The sequence below is a fragment of the Oculina patagonica genome, chromosome 10 (genome assembly GCF_052425735.1).
Source record: "Oculina patagonica isolate OP01 chromosome 10, crgOcupat, whole genome shotgun sequence".
In the NCBI taxonomy this organism is placed as follows: Eukaryota; Metazoa; Cnidaria; class Anthozoa; order Scleractinia; family Oculinidae; genus Oculina; species Oculina patagonica.
Window position 1 is genome coordinate 17,758,416 of NC_135767.1, and position 19,096 is coordinate 17,777,511.

General features: G+C 39.1%; 4 protein-coding genes across 4 annotated transcripts in view; 3 read left to right on the top strand and 1 right to left on the bottom strand.

The window, feature by feature from the left end:
- LOC144629074 (E-selectin-like) overlaps positions 1–5,616 on the top strand; it is a 46,529-nt gene extending 40,913 nt beyond the window's left edge. Inside the window, exon 7 of the mRNA XM_078487257.1 lies at positions 5,252–5,616. Coding sequence (XP_078343383.1) covers positions 5,252–5,340 — 89 coding nt within the window. The 3' untranslated portion in view covers positions 5,341–5,616. The remainder of the gene's footprint in view (positions 1–5,251) is intronic.
- The window catches only part of LOC144628981 (CUB and sushi domain-containing protein 3-like), a 732,439-nt gene that overhangs the window by 549,038 nt on the left and 164,305 nt on the right, over positions 1–19,096 (bottom strand). The window lies entirely within an intron of this gene.
- LOC144628967 (complement receptor type 2-like) overlaps positions 1–19,096 on the top strand; it is a 218,013-nt gene that overhangs the window by 47,110 nt on the left and 151,807 nt on the right. Inside the window, exons 5-6 of the mRNA XM_078487100.1 lie at positions 141–326; positions 18,821–19,015. Coding sequence (XP_078343226.1) covers positions 141–326; positions 18,821–19,015 — 381 coding nt within the window. The remainder of the gene's footprint in view (positions 1–140; positions 327–18,820; positions 19,016–19,096) is intronic.
- LOC144628758 (retinoschisin-like) lies at positions 11,712–16,824 on the top strand. Its single transcript, XM_078486877.1, has 5 exons — positions 11,712–12,032; positions 12,591–12,928; positions 13,647–13,788; positions 15,281–15,394; positions 16,607–16,824. Exons 2-5 carry the CDS (start codon positions 12,611–12,613, stop codon positions 16,822–16,824), a joined length of 792 nt encoding a protein of 263 aa, XP_078343003.1. The 5' UTR covers positions 11,712–12,032; positions 12,591–12,610.

Here is a 19,096-nt window from a genome sequence, read left to right on the forward strand (position 1 = left end):
AACATCCTGAATGTTGATAATACAATTTCCACATGTGAATGTGAACTGGAAAAGTTAAAGTTTTAGACAATGTAATTACACGGAAAACTAAATTGCGATTTCTAATGTTATGGCCTTTTTAATTTGTTTCTATATCATAGTGATCACGTGCCCAACGTTACCTGCACCTTCCAATGGAACAAGACTTGGATGCTCAGGGAATGCAACAATGTATTATAATACAAGCTGTCAGTTCTCGTGTAATAATGGCTATATAGGGTCTGGTTCTCAAGTAAGAAGATGTCAACGCAATGGAACTTGGAGTGGACAAGATTTCACTTGCCAAAGTAAGTTCCTAAATGTTTCGATAATTAATAACGTCACATTGCAAATCGACTTGGTTTACAACGTTTTATGAAATTTTACAACTGTGGATTCACACCTAAAGCAGATTCTTGTTTTGAATCCAGTGCTGTTTGTTATTGAACAATTAGATTTTGAGCTGTCACTTTCTATGAGGCGATAGTTAATCTAGCCAGAGGCGGAATCAACTAGCACTTTGCAGGGATGTTTTCAGGGGGGGGGGTACATACCCCTTCCTCCCCCACGGACCTTAAAGGTCCGCCTAATCGGAGAGTGAGGGTTAAAATGATTCTCAGAATTCAGGAAATGTGGATTTCAACAACCTGATTTATTAAAATTTCCCTAGGGAGAATATCCCCTGACCCCGACTTGACGCTCACGTCTTTGGCGCTCGCACCCGCACATGCAAATTCCAGCCCACGGCCCTGCTTTGGGTGTTTGCCTTGACGAACTTGAAAAACATATTTCGTGCAGTATGGTGTGGTCAGATTTTGGCGGGAATATTGTTGAGCACGCTGCCCTGGTTAGGTTTCCCATTGCTTTTTTTACTGTGGCTCGATCTAGTCCATTGGCGCTAGGGAACGAGACCACTCGGCCGAAAAGACGGCACGCCAAAAAGATGGCCAAATCTTATTGGTTGTTGAAAACTTCTTCATTTTTTCCACAATCTCCGACGCACGCGAACACGCAAACCGGAACCAGATATTCCTGGTTCCGGTGTTTGAATCGCCCAGTTACGTTGCGTTTCCCTACCGCTGGTCAAGAGCATACAGGCTCTGGGAACGAGACTGACTCTGGATATGAAATACCAGTATCTGCCTTGAAGGATACGTCTTTGTGCGAGGATGTAAAACTAATTTCCAAAAAAAAAAAAAAAAAAAAAAAATTGTAGTTATTGCTTTACCTGTACTGTTAATTTACTCTGAATTATTTTTACCAACAGTTATCAATTGTACGGCAATGGCGGTAGATCCCGCAGGCCAACTACGGATGAGCAGTTGTGACAATCATTATGGCTCCAACTGTAACTTTAGTTGTACGATTGGTTATCGTTTGAATGGCTCGTCAGCAGTCACGTGCGTTGCCCCTGGTAACCAACATCCTGGAGTGTGGAACAACACAATACCCACATGTGAAGGTAATTAAAACTGAAACAAAATCTAACAGCTTTAATTTTAGACTGTTTAAAGCCCTCTGCTTTCTCGTATTATTCTTCGATCGTTAAACGAAAACGGAATGCACGAGGGGTGAGGGCTAATTTGGAGGGCTAATTTGGAGGGTAACCCTCCTACCAGAGACAACTCTCCTCCATATAAACAGGCCCTAAGGGCCTGTTTATATGGAGTAGAGTTGCCCCTGGTAGGAGGGTTACCCTCTCCTCCGCGCTATCTTTTACCGAGCGTTTATATGAGAAAGTTGTCCCTGTTGACCGAGCCAAAACTTGGCCCTCTCGGTTCAAAAGACTGGCGAGAGTTATTTTGAAATATCTATTATGGCGGCCTTTTCTAAAATCAGGAACGCTGAAACATCGACGAAGACCACTTTGGACAAATTTACCGCCGACTTCGATGTTGTTTTGGCCGATTGCAACATTTGCGCATGCTCCATATGTGTCAACTTGTCCCTGGTAGGCGAGGCAAAAATAACCAAACTGTTTATATGGAAAAAAGTTGGCTCGCTCCCAAGGGTCACCCTATTTTCAAAGCGAGTAAACCTCCACCCAGGATCACCCTGCCCCCCGAGCCAACTTTGCAATTTCTCATATAAACAGTTCGCAGCTATTTATAAAGAAACGTATGAAAAGCTCTCTCGCCCGGGGTGGCTCGGTATGGAGGGTAACCCTCCTACCAGGGACAACCCTCCTCCATATAAACAGGCCGTAATTAACGTTATTTAAATAAGTTTCAAAATTCACTGACCTTTCCCTCGTGAAAGCCTTTTATTTGTTTATTTTTGTGGTATTTTGCCACTTTCTGATTAGTCACGGACGTGATTACTGCTTCTGACTTTAAGAACGAGTCAAAATGATTTTTAGACGGCAGCAAAGAGCCGAAAACAAAAATTAACTAGTGTTTTTCAAAGAAGTTCGTTTTAATTCACTTGCTTTTGCCTCTACCAAAGCGCCTTTTTGCGCGTGTTTTTACCTCGAACGCAGCTGTTGCAAACCGGGTTGGGGGGGGGGGTACTCAAAAAAAATTTAATACAGGGAGGCTCCGCCCCGAGCTCTAATCCCTAACCCTTTTATATACCATTTTAAAATAAATCGTACCCTTTTCGTATACCTATTACTGAAAAAGGTACCCCTGAAAGCCATGGTATAGACAGAACACGACGTTTTCTTATCATGTTCATGTAGCGCTTAATAAGTTAAAATAATACAGCTATAAATTGCATCTGTTCGAAATATTTTAATTAAAGGTCCTTTTAAAAACCTAAATGACAGATTTTCATACCCTTTCCTATACCTAACCTTGTGAAATCCCTACCCTTCTATACACCTGATGTCTGAAAAAGGTGCCCCTTTCGGGCGGAGCCTCCCCGCAGAGGCCATTATAGGGTTTCCCTCCCCCCGGGTGTTGCGACTTACAGCGAGACCTTCCGCTTGAAAGTCTGCACGAACCAACGTTAATACAGAACGCGGGAATTTGGGCTTTGACATCCGCAATGTGTGCTGTCATGCACAATCTTATGAAAATGGCAGCAAACGCCTCAGACATAGACCTCTTCTATGCGCCTTTAAATTATGACCGCCATTGCCGTAAAAAATGGCTGTTTTTCAAGTTCAAGAATTAGCACTTCAGTTTTTCCGACATGTTCGGAACCTTTGTGCAACAAAGTCAATGTTTTAAAGCATACCGCGTGAAACCTGGGCCGCGTTACACAAAAAGGGAACGGATTGGCTCACAAGAAAGAGTTCCTGCGACTGTCGTCGAAAAATTCTCTCCAAAGGCAATCCTGCGACTTTCCGCACGAACCAATATCGAACCTCGTTCGTAGTCGCCTTTGGTATAAACGGATCCATACAAATTTCTTATACGCACCGGTTGTGAACATATCGGACAAAACTAAAACGTTTATTGTTAAAGTTAAAAAAAACACCCAAAATTTTAAAGGGGAAGAGAAAAAGAAAAAAGGCTTGGAAAAACATATTGCATAGGTGGTGGTATACACCATATACATGAAGCTTCTGTAAAATATGTTGTACAGATATACGACGGTATCTCTTCTTACTCCTCCTTCTTCGTGTCAACTGAGAGGTAAAATGCCAAAAAGGTCATCAGAATCTTTGTCTGAGGCGTTTGCTGCCATTTTCATGAGAGGGTGCATGGCCAAACCTCGAATTACAGCGTTCTGTATGAACGGTGGTCAGTACGAACTTTCCAGCGAACAGTCGCACGGAAAATCGCAATGACCGCTTACGTGGTCATGGTCGTGCTCTCTATAAACACGGATTAACTTTACTTTTGGCTTTGCGGCATTCCAGTTTGAAACCCGTTCTGACTATTTATTTCACTCAAAACAAAACGCCAGACAGTTATATTCTTTAATTCTCATTTGTTTTCTGATTTAGTTGTCACTTGTCCAGCACTGCCTACACCGTCCAATAGCGTGCAACATGGCTGCACTGGGAATGCAACGGAGTATCCGTATGGCACAGTCTGTAGGTTTTCGTGTATTGAAGGCTATAAAGGCAGTGGTTCAAGCGTACGGAGATGTCAAGAGAATGGACTTTGGAATGGAGGAGAGTTTTCTTGTGAAAGTACGTACGTACAAAATGTCTTGGAAAAATTCTTTATTGTTTAAGACATTTTTTTTTAATATAGGCCATGAAAAAGCGCGGCAAAGCTTTTGATCTTGAAGTAATACACAGAACAGAGGGTAATTCATCTCATTTGACATTTTTTTATTAAAGAAATCCTTTGTCAACACCTTCAGTGCAGGGAAGGATCTAAAGCGTCTGGTTTAACAGTAAAGAGATGTACAGAAAATGGATTTTGGAGTGGCAATGACCTTGCCTGTACAGGTATTACAAATGGTTTGTCAATTCAACTTCGTGTACCAGGTCATCATGATGAAAGTTAGCCTGATTCTTTATTCGTTGTTTGTGGTAGGTAAAGAGACATGCGATGCCTGCAAAATCACTACGGACTCTCTAAATAGCTTTCATCTATCATTGTTTTCTTTCTCTTTCTATTATCTAACAAAATGTGCTATTCATGTTACATTTTGATGACTCGTATGTCAATCGGATGTCTCGGTTTCGATATTTGATGGTTTTTGTATTTTTCTTGCGCTGAACCGCTGCTAGTTACCTTATATCGTTTGACGATCTTGAATCATTACTCAAGATACAACATCGTCAATCGATTTTCTCTTTTGCCTCGATTTCAGATCGCAATAGTCGATCAAAAATCGTTGCATTATTCTCTGTGGCTACACGGTCGATCTTATGCATCCAAGATATGTAATCGTTTGGAGATCGTAGAAAGATATTTAATCGATCTGCGATCGTCGCTTCGGCTTATATCGTCACTTCATCTTCATTTCTCGGTATACACCGAAATGAGATATACTGACGATAGAATTAACTGTTATTGCTTAGTTCTTATCAATAACAATGGTATTAAAAGTTATTGTCGATGTATCGGCTTCAACTAATCGATTTTTCATATTCTGTCGGTAGCAGAATCGTAGTAGTAGCAGAATTGTTCTTCTAAAAACCTTCCATTTGGTATTGTTAGGGTTACGTATGCACATTCTATATTAAATAACTGATGATTAAAAAATATCTGTAAATTGCATATGGCGGTTTTTTTTTTTCAACTGTTCCCGTTTCCACGTGCAGGCTGACCCATTAATTGTAACTGTCTTTAACTGTACAGATGCATGCATTGATTGTATTTTGAAGATAAATTTGCAGTGACATTCAAATTCACAGAGCGTCAATCTTACTGTTTCGTGAATGGGCTTGTTGGAGAACGACGCACCTATAGCTAGGCCCCAGTCCAGATTGCGTATAGCGAAAATGGCAATGCCTGGTGGTTTGTAATGTAAGATGCCAATCGGAGATGTTGCAAAGGTAACTGTTCCATATTAGTAAGAGTCGAAGATGAAGGTAAGTGGTAGCCGTGTAATCTTGAGTTGTGTACGGCAAATGCCAAGAAGTTAGCTTAACGCCTACAAAAAAAACAGCTTGAAAAGCTGCAACAATGTATTTTTGTTTGTTGGACTGTGAAATTATCAGGATAATGTGCTCTCATTGCAGGTTACAAACTTTCAATTTGGGAATGTATGCTGGCATGGGGGTGGGGGTGGGTCTGGAGTATATATAGTTGTGAAATGTCAAAGGCTTTTCATCTTGGTCTCGTTCTTCGAGCATTTGATGAGTTTGTCTTATTGGTAGTTTTTTTTTGTTTTGCCCCTATTATTTTGTTTGTGGCCTTGTGTTTTTTTTTTCTCAGAATTTTTCAACTTGTCGATTTGGAAAAGTCTCCAGAATTCCATACCTCCAGTCAGTTAGGATAATGAGGTGTCATCTTCTCCTGCGGAGTCCCCCCCTGGCGCTGTACTTGCCGATAGAGCTGCCAATACGTGGGCGAAATACTGTTCTATCTCCAACAAATGGACGGACGTGGGCCACCCTACATCTTCTCCAAGTTCTTACGGCTTCTCCTTTCCACCTAACTCTGTACCTAAAGTTTTGATGTCCTAGCCAACACAGCTCCCCAGCGTCTGTTATTGACAGTCGTTGCTCCACTAAGATGCATGCAGGCAAATAGTCGCTCACAGAGTCTTAGTGAAGAGACCTTAGTGAAGAGAGTTCTGGGACGTGCTCAATGTTTGTTAGCTCACCAGAATGGCCACAATTCCAAAACAGAAGCTGAAAGCAGTTATAGAACTGGAACGCTCAGTTATATGTAGAGCTAGCTCGAGAGCTACATTATGTGACATTGTAGCCGTTACTATTTGTTTGCTTGTCTTTGCAGGATTTGCTCCGTTTTGTCGCGCACACTCGTCTTGTTTGTTCGGATTTAAAACTTGAGAAAAACATGTTGCATTTATTAAATTATCCAAGAAAAGACAATTGTAAGGCACAGAGCTTTGTTTGTGTTAGCGGCTTAAGGCAAGGTAACGATCCCTGTAGCTATGATGTAAAGATGTTTAGAAAAGGCCCACTTTAGTAACGTTCATCCTTTTTTTTGACGGTAATAAAAACAGTGTGGTTATAAACCAAGATCCAACGGCAGGAGTTATTCTAGGCTAAGGAAATTAGTATCTAGTAGTTTGTATCTATTTGTTTGTATAAGGTGGCTCCAGGGGCGGATCTAGGATTTTTTAAAGGGGGTGGCTGTAAGCAAGTATTTTTATTTTATTTTAAACATTCGATTTCCGTTTTTGGCATTCTATCTCAGCTTGACCAGTAACGATGGGAAATAACTTTTAGAAGACATATGTAACGGATTCACCAATGAACAAATTGAAGTCGCTTTGGCATCAAAATCATTGCCATGGCAACGTCGATTCAAGAGGTTAAAATAACTTTTTTTGACCTGTTGTGTCTAATTACTTAAAAAAGAAGGAAAAAATACTACTTCCTCCAAAAGGCAAGTATACGAACGAAGGCGTTTTTCATTCTGGGGTATTTTTACCCAGCTATTGTGTTGCACCCCCGCTCCACGTTCGGGTAAGCTTCTCTTTAAAGAGAAAACGTTGAATGTTTTATTTATTTATTTCTTAAAATAAACGTTATTCATTAGATTTCGCTTATTAACACTCGTCACATCGTCACGTCGTTATAGTTTTTATAGTTATGATACCATTGGATTCTATGCTATGTTATTAAATTTAATCTGTTCATAAAATATGTATCAATTCAATATTCATTACGGTTCTTGAGGTCCTGCTGGGGAGACCTTTCACTTGGTTCGAAAAACCAAAAAAAGTACATAGCGGATTTTTAGGCACTCCAGTTGTCTATTCGTCCCTAGCCGGTGAATGTGAATATTTCTTTTGAGTATTGACTTTTCGAAGCGATGCTCTAGATACTGCCCCTTTAAAAAAAGAAGGAAAAAAGACTACTTACTCGAAAAGGCAAGTAGAAGAACGAGAGAGTTTGTCATTCTGGGGTATTTTTACCCAGCTATTGTGTTGCACCCCCCGCCCCCTGTTCGGGCAAGCTTCTGCTTCTCTTAAAAGAGAAGGCGCTGTTACAGTACCTTTTATTTTTTTTAAGTTATTCATTCTATTTCGCTTTTTTTTTGTTTCTCTTCATGTTAATGCCGTCTTGGGATGTTTGCTTGGATCCATTCTGACGGCATTAACATGGGCCCCAGAGGGAAGGCGAAGTCGTGGCAGACAGAGGGAGACTTGGCGAAGAACTGCGGAAAGAGAAAGAGCGGCTTTGGGTTTCGGCTCGTGGAACGAGGCAGCGGTGGCTGCCCGCGACCGTGCAGCATGGCGGAGGAAAATGTCCGGCCCTATGCCCACTTAGGGCTTTGGCAATAAGTAAGTCAAGTCTATTTCGCTAATTAACGCTTGTCACTTAAGCTGTTGTTAGTTCCCAAACTGGTTCTTAGTTGTAAATGAACACTTGGCAGCGCTTGGCTTTTAGCGAGCCACACCAGGGAATTGCGTTTTGCTCGATGTGCTTGAAATGAGCTCAGTTACCCTTATATTTTTTAGTAAATAATGATTAGCTTGTCAAAATACAGCTTGCTGTAATGTCAAACCAATGGGAATAGATTCAAACCGCCTTTTTTTTAAAACAAAATTGAATGCTAGCTGCATGGATATAGTTGTAAAGGCACAATAACTGTGATAATCTGTTTTTTGTAGTTCACTGATTTCTTTCTTTCATGCTATCACTCCATTTTATGCTATGTCATTAATAATTCATAAAGAAAATACAAAAGAAATTAATGTTTAATGAGTGTCTTTATATCTGATAAAGACACGGCTAAACTTTACGTCCAATTTTCTAGGCCAAAATAACCCCAAATCTAAATATTAGTGCAAGAATGAGTTGATCTACATCAGAAGATTTTTAAGCCGTCCAATAAATTCGCAGTTCGTGTTTTATCAAGTCTAAAACACTCGGCTGCGCCTCGTGTTTTAAACTTGATAAAACACTGCTGCTCATTTATTAAACATTACATAAAATATGTATTAATTTAATATTCATTACGGATCTTGGAGTCCTGCTGGGAAGTCCTTTCACTTGGTTCTTTCACTTTTCACTAGGTTCCATACGCAAATCGAAAAAAGCATTTTTAGGGACTCTATATGTCCCAAGCCTTCAAACGAACTAGGGAACTGTTGAGTATATAGAGAAAAAAAAATGGGGAGCGTTATGAGGGAAGTGTGGCTTGGGTAGGAACATCTCGTACGGGCTTGTCTTTCTGTATTTTTTTTTATTCGGCACGCTTCGCTCACCTCTTTCGTTTTCGTCTTATACCCCACTAGGGAGCCTTTTCGCAGGCTAATTCGTCACGCGTTGTTTCGTAATAATCATAACCTTAGTGCGCGGTTTCGTTAAATCGGTCGGTGGTAATTTGGCAGCACTGTGTTTTCAGGACGATCTTTTCCATTAGGGTTAAGAAAGAGGAATGAAGGAATTTCTTGTACTGTGCGTCTCCCTTTACCTTGTGGAAGGTATGTTATATTTATAGTTTTGTTTAGTCAATCCAATTTTGCATGGCTTGATGAAGTGTTTGGTTGTGCATTCTGTTGCAAGAGGCTTTTCCGCATTCCCGACACGATCGAAAAATTGAATGATTTCTTCATTCGACATGAAGGCGAGGGCCTAAACGTTAGACATGATAGCAGCTTTGGAAAGTCTGCTTTCACGTACGGTTTTCATCTACCAAATCAGTTATAACTCTGTTATATATGTGTACGTTGAACAATAAAAATTAAAACTTGGATAGCAACTATCATGCAGTAGTTAGTGAAGCGTTAAAAATCTTGAAAACGTTCAAAATGGTGTTTCGAAACCACGCAGGTTTGTTTACTTTTGATAGTATCTGTTATTAATTTAGATCTTACGAAAGGTATTTACTGCAGTTATATTTATTCAAGTTCTTACTTTAAAATTCGTAATATGCAGTCATTACACGGGGAGTATGCAAAGTAAATTCTGAGAGACTCAATTTCCACATTGTTTATGGATCTCATGATACGTTTCTTTGCACATAAACACTGTTTGATTTAGCACTTAATATATTCATTTTTCTTGATAATAAAACTTGTCAGTGTATCTTGGGTTTGTTGATCGCGCTGTGTTCGAAGTGTAGTTTCCGCCTTCAACAACGGTTAAACATACCCTTGTTTGGAAGATCGAAGACAAAGACCTTTATTTTTCTTTGATCGAATATTACACCGCAGTTATTACATACGACACACCAGGGCTTAAATAAGACCAATAATGGCGGTGCATTTTGCACTCGAATCAAACTCATTGATTTTAATTTAAGACTCTTGGTGTATCATGTACTTCACCACTATCGGTTTTCAAGGGCGGCGTTTTAGGTGTTTTTTTTCCAACTTTTTTTTACTCTTACAACACGTTTCCTCTCCGACCCTTTCTGCATGAAGACCGCCCCACAATATTAATAAACCAGTTCTTTATTTTCTTCTACAAGATCAGAAAAAGAGTTGTCATTGGCCACGATATAAGCATAAAAGGTATATTTCCCACAGTCTTGGGTTTAATTTAGTAACACATCTAAACTCCGGCGCGCCTTTTAAACCTGCTATGCGATTTCAATTAAAAATCAAGCAGGGGGCAAATGAGCAAACTTGAACACAAAGAACTGGAGTTTTAATGTTGTGTCTAGTATTGAAAATTTTAACGTAATTACAACCCAAGACAAAATTATTGAAACCAGAGGCTATTGTTAAGACTTTAATAGGTAATTTTGCGCTTCTGTGCGAGATAATTGAAAGGCCCTTTCAACATCAGTTTCCTCTTACGCTTTTATACACTGTACTCAAGCATTGTTTAAAACACACCCCCGTAACTCGTGTGGTCCATAAAAAAAATAAAAGATTGCAAAAAAAGGTATGAAGGGTTGCCAAATTGAGAAGTTCTTTTATTGCAAAAGTATATGTTTGTGTAAATCATGCGAAATAATAAAAAAAGGTTTTGTAAAATGCGTGGAATTTGAATAATCATTATACCATGGCAGAAAGTAAATAGGAATTGAAATTCGTATCTTTCAACTCAGTGTGGCGATTGCTTCTATATTGCCAAAATCCAAAATCCAAATAAAATGAATAAATCTCCAGTTGTTTTAAATTATACTTTGACAATGGTTGGTAATCAAAGGTTTACTTGAAATTCATTCCCTGCCATGGCTTATTGATTAATCCAAATTTATTACACACAAGTATTCTCTCATATTTATCTATCTGCTATTTATCTTTTAATATCAACCAATAACGTTACTTTTCCTGATTTTTAATCCATTTTTTAATGATGACTTTAAACCAGTCGTTCTTCGATATTCTTTTGCGAGTTTATGTTAGTATCAAGTATTCCTTTACAATCTCCCAGCTAGCCTGCGTAGCCGGTGGTTTTGTTGGGTTTTTTAAGCGCGCACAAGCAAGCGGCGAAGCCTCGAGGGGCTTGGGGAGGAGGAGGTGAAAAACCATGTGCGCGCTTTTTTAAACCCCAACAAAACCGCCAGCTACGCAGGCTGTCCTTCAGCTGATATAAAAAAGTTCATTAGAGGACGTCATTCTTGCGGAGATCGAAATAGCGAAGTTTGAGCCCGAGCTGCGGCTGTTGTGTTGAACCGATTGGAATGACGTGCTAGGATTTTTTGTGGTTAGATTACTTAACAACTATTCACCTAAGTGGAGGTGGCTAGTGGTGGATATTTACCGAGCCGAAAATAAATATCCACCACTAGCCACCAACACTGTGGTAAATAGTCCTAGTTGTTTCTTTCTTTGCAGGTTGTCGTTGGATCGGAATGACGGACCTGCTAATTAGAAGAATGCTAAGAGCTTATGTAGTCTAGTTTTATGACAAATTAGCCCATGACTTGCGAAATGCAAATTCCTTCTTTGAGACTTTACAATAGGAACAAGACGTCAGCCGGATACCAATCAGAGAAATCCCTCGACCAATCCAATCCCTCGACCGATGAAATGTGTTTCACCGATAACAATTTATCGATTCTCGTTTGAGCAATATTATTATGCGAAAAACTAAAAGTGTGAATTCGACTGATAAGAGCAAAACTTTTTCATTGTTCTCAAGTAGCATGAAATCAGTCAGCGGTCGATACATTTCGAACTAATGTCGGTCAAAACGATCGCACGGGTTTTGTTGAGTTTTGTGCGTTTGGGTCGCATAATGAGCTGATTACGGGGAAAATATGCGCAAGAGTGCATTTCATTCACAGAGGTAAGACGTACTTTATTGATCAGTTCTAACCGAATTCCTCTGCTCCCTGTGATTAGACCTGACGAAATGAGATGTTTAACGCTTTGATTGTAAAAAAAAATGTTCTACATTAATGGTGTGTTAACATGATGCTTAATTTCAACAGCACACCCATCAGGTGATCCATGTTCGCCTAATCCGTGTCAGAATGGTGGTATTTGCAGTGGTAACTCTGAAAGTTTCACGTGCAGTTGTCCTTCACCATATACTGGTGCTAACTGTAGCACGATCAGTCAAGGTGAGAGACCTAACACTTTATAAAAATAATGTGGAATTTGTACAGAAAAAAAGAAAAAGCATTTTGCAGCACAGTATGTGAATAGTTTCTGTCGAATTTTCAATTACAGTTTTGTTGGACAAATGGACGTTAGAGGAATGTGGTGTCTTTAATTGAAGCGTTAGAACAAATGTATAAAGTTTTGTAATTTTACAATAAGTGATAATAATTAACCAGGGTTTGGGTGAATTAAATTTGAAGATGAGGGCATGCATTAAACTACTGTAAAGCTGGTAAGCGAAGGATTTCATTGTATTTCGTCGTAAAACGCGACCCAAAACATATACTTGCTCCAAGTCGATCTCATATAGCAAGCGTAAAAAAACGATAGCGAGCGAACGAGGTCGGATAGCAACCGACCGAGCGACGCAGGTTTGTTAGATAGGGAAATCTCTACTACAAAATTGCGTCGCTCGGTAACTAACGTTTTTTTTTTAAATACGGTAGGAATAAATACTATTTTATTTTTTAATGACGCCATTTAACGAAACATTTTTATTTACTGTTTAAACACTCTAGATTGTCAAGGTGCTCTCGGCATGGAAAGTGGTGCAATCCTTGACGGAAAAATTACTGCGACCTCTTCTTATAATCCCGGCCGAACTGGTCCCAGTCGGGGCAGACTCAACTTACATCAACAAGGATCCAAATCAGGAGGCTGGGTAGCTGGAATCATGAATTCATGGCAATGGCTTACTGTTGAGTTTCATAATGATGGCACCATCATAACAGCTGTGGCAACACAAGGAAGACAAGATTACGACCAGTGGGTTACTAAGTACAGATTAAAATACAGTACATGGCCGAACGTTGACATTGTATTCGATTACATTGAATCAGGACAAAACGCACCCAAGGTAAATAAAACTGCTATTAACGACAACTAATTTCGTCTCCTTTTTCTTGTTTTCTCTTACTGTCGTCACTGTCCGCTTTAAAAATTTTATTTATCTGATCTCCACTCTGCACTTTTTTCGCGGAGAAGATCAAAGTTAAACTATGTTTTCCCCGGAAAAATTTTGGCGTCAAATGTTTGATCATGTGTCTTGATGGCAACCATGTTTTTCAATTTTCTCTTACCCAAATTTCGTGTTTTTAAAGCTTAGGTTTCTGTTTTTGGTGAGACGTTTGTTTTTATGAATGTTTCTCTCAAGCCTACAGGTTTTATCCAAATTACAAGATGGCACAAATGATGTCATTTTTGTGTGATATGGCGTCATAATTGGCATGTTGTGCGATAATTTTCTTTCATTAGTTAATCAACTTGACCAAGTCCTCTCAACTTTTTAAACTAATAGTTTTTTTAAATTTTATGTTTGATGTGATAATAGTTTCAACAATTAGTCGCACAATCGATATAATTTAATATAATTGCGCAGATCGAAATCAGGTGGCGGTGACGTACGAAAAAAAAGTGAGTTGTTATAAGTCGATTTACAAAAGACTGATTGCGATCTGCACAATTTTAACAGTATTAGTTTGTCAGGATTATGTGTAGACTGATTCTGTTAGCATTAGGATGAACTTAACTATTAAGTGTCTTAACCCTAACATTATCCCATCTTACGGATTTAGGAATTCCTTGGAAATACAGACCGGAATTCTGTTGTCTACCATGAACTAAACCCACCAATCAACAGCTCGTTTAAAATTGTGTTCAGTCCACGGGAATGGCATAACGTCATAGCAATGCGGGTTGAAGTTTATGGCTGTAAAGGTACTGAGAAATATTTCCATTTGACAGTCATTCCAGAAATTTAATGTTTTAGCATCCAGAGTATATAATATAAAATATAAAAATGGTTTAAACAGATCTAAAAATATAAAAAGGATACTCTAAATTTTCGATCGCCTTCTGCGGTCTTCTTCAGAGAATGATGGATTTCGCAAGGCTCGCAGAATTCTAATAAGTTGCATTGACGTTATTGTTCGTTGCCCCCCTGGGGAGCAACTAGCGATGCGTAAACCCTTGGGAAAGGCGCTCTTTCGTTTATAGTGTTTTTGTCGAGGAAAGAATGTAAAGACTCCAGAAACCAGAAACTCCAGAAACTGTTGGGCGGGGTTAGTAACCGGATGGGTGACTATAAATTGGAAACCCCTTGTTGTGGGTTTCCTTTTTTTTATTTCTCAATACGAACTCAGTAAACTTTAGGTACTTCCATTTTCTTTCTTACGGCTTCGTTAACGGACCACGGCTTTGTACGTTTCACCGTCTCGAGCGGAACGAGAGCGTCTTCTGCAAATTAACGAAATTCCCGATTACTCGAGTATCCTAACTCGAAATCCAGGCTCGAGATGGACGTCCTCGAATCATTAAGAAGATATATAAAGAACCCTTCGTTTAATGGGATATATTAACTGTTTACTGCTTTTTTACTGCTGGCAGCCGCTGTAAACAAGTTGGTTTTTCTGTCACCGCAACGAATATCCACAATTTAAAGTACCTAAATCATTCTTAGCGACATTCTTAGCCTTTAATAATCGCTGTCTGAGAAAGTTGGCAGTTAAAATTTTCCTTTTGTTTGTTTGTTTTTGTTGCTGTTGTTGTTTATTTTTTGAATGTTTCACCATTCCGCGTTTTAGAATATTCCGTCATTCCGCGTTTAGGATATTCCGTCATTCCGCGTTTTAGGATATTCCGCCATTCCGCGTTTTAGGATATTCCGCCATTCCGCCATTCCGCCGTGCCGTTGTGCCATTCCGCCATTCCGCCGAATAGGGTCACCCATAAGCGGCGTATAAACCTCAGCTTTTCAGGGACGGCGTTAACTTTTGGCTTTAAAGCAAAAGATTACGGAAAATTTAAGACTTTTTGTGGAAAATTTTGGCGCCAATTACACATGAACTGCGCACGCGCGCTGCAATTGACCGCTGTGTGGGGTTAACCCATGTACGACCGCTCCCATGTGGTTTTCCAACTGCTTTTTGAATAAAAGTTCCGGCTATTTAGTAGCACGGAGTTTAACTTGCTAACAATCTGAATGGCACTGGAGGTGTTTTTACCTTGTTTTGTGCTTCAGAGCAATAACTACCCTTTGTGAATACAAGTTCCGGATTTCACTTAACACGGAGTGTAACTTGCTTACTGTCTGAAAGACCCTGGAGGTGTATTTACCTTGTTTTGTGCTTCCAAGCGCTAGCAATAGGCATCCTGTGTTGATACAAGTCCTGGCTGTTAAACTGAGTGTAATCCATTATTTTTTTTACAGATGCATGTTTGAGCAGCCCGTGTGAGAATAATGCTACCTGTGTCAGTAACTATGGATCAGGAACTTTCACATGCAGTTGTCCTTCAGGATACACTGCTTATACCTGCGCCGCAGGTAATGAAATTTTTCAGTAGTAAAATAGAATTACCCCTGGGGTATCTATTCGAACGTTCGGCAATTGAACCCAATCAAACACCAATCGTTGGATTTGGTTCCGTAATTTAACATAATCGAACTCGCAATAAAATTTGGTCAATCGAACACACTTGGGCGTTCGATTACCTAATGGTCGACAATCATACTCAATCGAACGTTCGATTACTGAACTCCTGTTTGTTTGTCATTGACGTACAGTTTGATTTATCCTATTTCAATGATAAAGGTTGATTATGATTGCTCCTGCATTTATTTTTGGCGTCAAGAGATGCATTCCGAATAAAATCGAGTTGGATTAAATTCAATTGCGCTCGATAGTTCGCCTCCGGCTTGAAACTAACATGGCCTTTATATTCTTCATCTCTTCCTACTTACGTAAGACAGTAATCTTCTGAAGCTTTTTGTCGATTTTGTGTGAGAGTGGGCATATCTGAAAGTATCAGGGCACCCAACGAGAACACGTTTTTATATGTCGGCTTTTTTGTGCGATTTTATTTAAGGTTTATTTTTTACCGCTAGCTGAACTTTCAAACTTCAATTTATTTAACTCGAATTTACGAGCCGATGTTGCGTTCTCGAACATTGTAGATGGCTTTTTGTTGTACCCAAAGTTTTCGATAATTGAACTCACAGCAAATTAGATCTTCGATTTTGTTCGATTACCGAACCCAATGCAATCGGACGGTTGGTGCTAAATTGAGTTCGATTGAATTTTGTTTCGATAGCATTTCATAGCATTTCGCGTGCAAGTCACAGCAGAGATTTTTATTATTATTATTATTATTATTATTATTATTATTATTATTATTATTATTAATTTTTTTTTTTTTGGGGGGGGGGAATTAAGTAGCTAGTTTTTGTGGCGGTGTCATTTGACCCTTGTGGTTATTTAAAGCGATCAAAAATACTTGGAATTTCTAGTTCAGAGCAACTAAGCCAAACAATAAAAACAATCTTGTTCTACTTTGTCCCCTGAAAAAAACCTTTATATTATAAGTGCTATGCAAATAAACTGTAACGTGGTATACGATAGAGAAACCCTTGAATCCTCCGATTAATCCATAAAATCTCTTGAGGTGAATCCATTTACCCGTTTGTTATTTCCATTAACATGAATCACTTAAAGCATCTATCCTTATTCTCCTTGTTCCTTTTATTTTCACACTGTAGTGATCACGTGTCCAATGTTACCTGCACCGTCCAATGGAACAAGACTTGGATGCCCAGGGAATGCAACAATGTATTATGATACAGTCTGTCAGTTCTCGTGTAATAATGGCTATATAGGGTCTGGTTCTCAAGTGAGAAAATGTCAACCAAATGGAACTTGGAGTGGACAAGATTTCACTTGCCAAAGTATGATCCTAACATGCAGCACTTTGCGATAAATCATAGCTTAACACTGCAATACCCTGAACGGCGTTCTGTAAATTGTTCCAAGTGAGTTTTTAGCTAGTAGAGGGGTTACCTCTACTAACTATTAAAATATTTGATTCGAGTGAAATCACAAGTTTCATTTAGTGCTGTTTTCTAATGGAGGAAACTTAACTCCCATAGCATGCCTTGACAAACTTTAGGAGGCATTATTTGTAATTATTAAATAACTCAGATACTACGCGCGCTCTGATTGGTCAAAAACCTATGTACTATTGTGCCGGTAAAGTCCCGCTTCTGTCCAGACATGGCCGCACTACGCTCGATTACGCATAAGGACGAAGAATTAACTTAAGTTTAATGTATTCTTTTGGTCTATCTTATGGTTAAAACGAAGGATATACGATTCTCGTAAATGATCGTTATGAAAATTTACTGAGGGTGGATCACAAAATTGAATTTTCCCGCCCACAACAGTTAAAGGGACTATGTCACGGCTAAGTTAATCTTATGTTATTAAATTTTGCCAAATATTCGCTATGAAACTAAATGTTTGCAAAGAAATTAATTCTTCGATACTAAATGGCAAAACCATAGCTTCATTGCAGCTTAATGTGTCTCCAGGGCGTCATAAATTAAAGTTACAAGCAGACAAGATTTACTTTGAAAACTGTTCCGCCGGACCATATTTCAAAAGCCCATATCGCAATCCGTTTCAATCTTCGACACTTTTGGCCATCCGTATCTTCTTTTGCATTTGGTGTGTTATTTAAATATCCCTTCACTGTTTTAAGAGGTTATTTTATATATTTAAACGAATTTGATGGTCATTTCCTATGCCTAAGTTTGGCTAAAATCCATGACACGGTCCCTTTAAGCAAAGGCACTAGAGAAAAAAACAAAACGCAGAGACAAACACTGACTGAGTGAGAAGTATTAAATAGAATAAACAGGTCCGCTTTCAATGGACTGGAAAAATATGGATATGGTTACATTCAACATTAACTCGGAAATGTTATTTAAAAGGAAATAAAACTGATCGAGTTTGTCGCGATGAACTAGAATTATTTTGATGGCAGAATCTCACACTGAGTTCTTGTACGCCCTTAAATTATATCTTCAGTTTTACGTGCTTTCAGTGCTTTATCTTAAGTCTGTTAAAAACAAAAGAATACGGAATAAATAAATTCAGAACAAATTTCTAAAGAAGTGTTTGTGGAACTAACCTTTATTCTCAATACCTTCGTCAGTCTGAGAAGTTTGTAAACTTGCAAAGTTTTCGTGCAGTCTTTTACCTGCTTTTACTTTCGCGGTGAATGACTCCGGCCACAATTTGCTAGATTTCCACGTCAAAGAACTTTAAAAGCGTTGAATACATTTTATACCGTGACAGTTTGTCTTTTTCCTTTCCTTTCTTTTGACTTTCGTAGCTTTAAAAGAACTTTTAAACGTTTTTGTCGCGTCGATTTGTGGATTTTGTGTGTGGAGCTGAACCTGTGATTTATTCTTTCGGCCGCTGTGATTGGTTTACCGCGTCATTCGATGAACTTGTTGGGAATAAGACATTTGATCACGAAAAATAAAATAGATTCTTATTTCTTTGAAGGACGTTTCCTATAGTTACTTCATAAAAGCAATAAACCACACCTACTACGGCTTTACTGGCGTAATAAAGCCACTTGGGATGTTGGGAGAACACTCGAAAAGCTTGTAAATCACTCGCCTGCCGGCTCGCGATTTACAAGCTTTTCTCGTGTTCTCCCAACATCCCGCGTGGCTTCATTACGCCAGTAAAGCCCTAGAAAGTGTGGTCTATTGCTTAAAGCACGTGCTAGAGCGCACCTTTGGCGGGAATATTGTTGTGTGCACGGCGCCCGCATAAAATGTGATCAACGTGCAATTTGGCTATGATTTACCAATATCTTCCACACGGGATGTCTCGCGTGCAAGGAAAAAACCTTTATAATTATTGCGTTGAATTATTCACTCGTTTAATTATTTCACCAACAGTTATCAACTGCACGTCGCTGACAGTAGTTCCAAGCGGTCCACTGCGCATGAGCAGTTGTGGAAATAATTATGGCTCAAAATGCAACTTTTCTTGCATGATTGGTCATCGTTTGAATGGCTCGTCAGAAGTCACGTGTGTTGCCCCTGGTAACCAATATCTGGGAGTGTGGAACAACACAATACCTACATGTGAAGGTAAACTGTTATTAAACGGAAAACGGCTTTCAATGATACCTGAAATGTTATTTTTGACTCTACACTGAACTTTTAGCTATC

Coding starts and splice junctions, on each gene's coding strand:
- LOC144628758 (XM_078486877.1), top strand. CDS start 12,611: ATGGAAAGTGGTGCAATCCTTGACGGAAAAATTACTGCGACCTCTTCT. Junction 13,789..15,280: donor TGAAGTTTATGGCTGTAAAG/GTACTGAGAAAT, acceptor TTTTTTTTACAG/ATGCATGTTTGAGCAGCCCG. Junction 15,395..16,606: donor TGCTTATACCTGCGCCGCAG/GTAATGAAATTT, acceptor TTCACACTGTAG/TGATCACGTGTCCAATGTTA.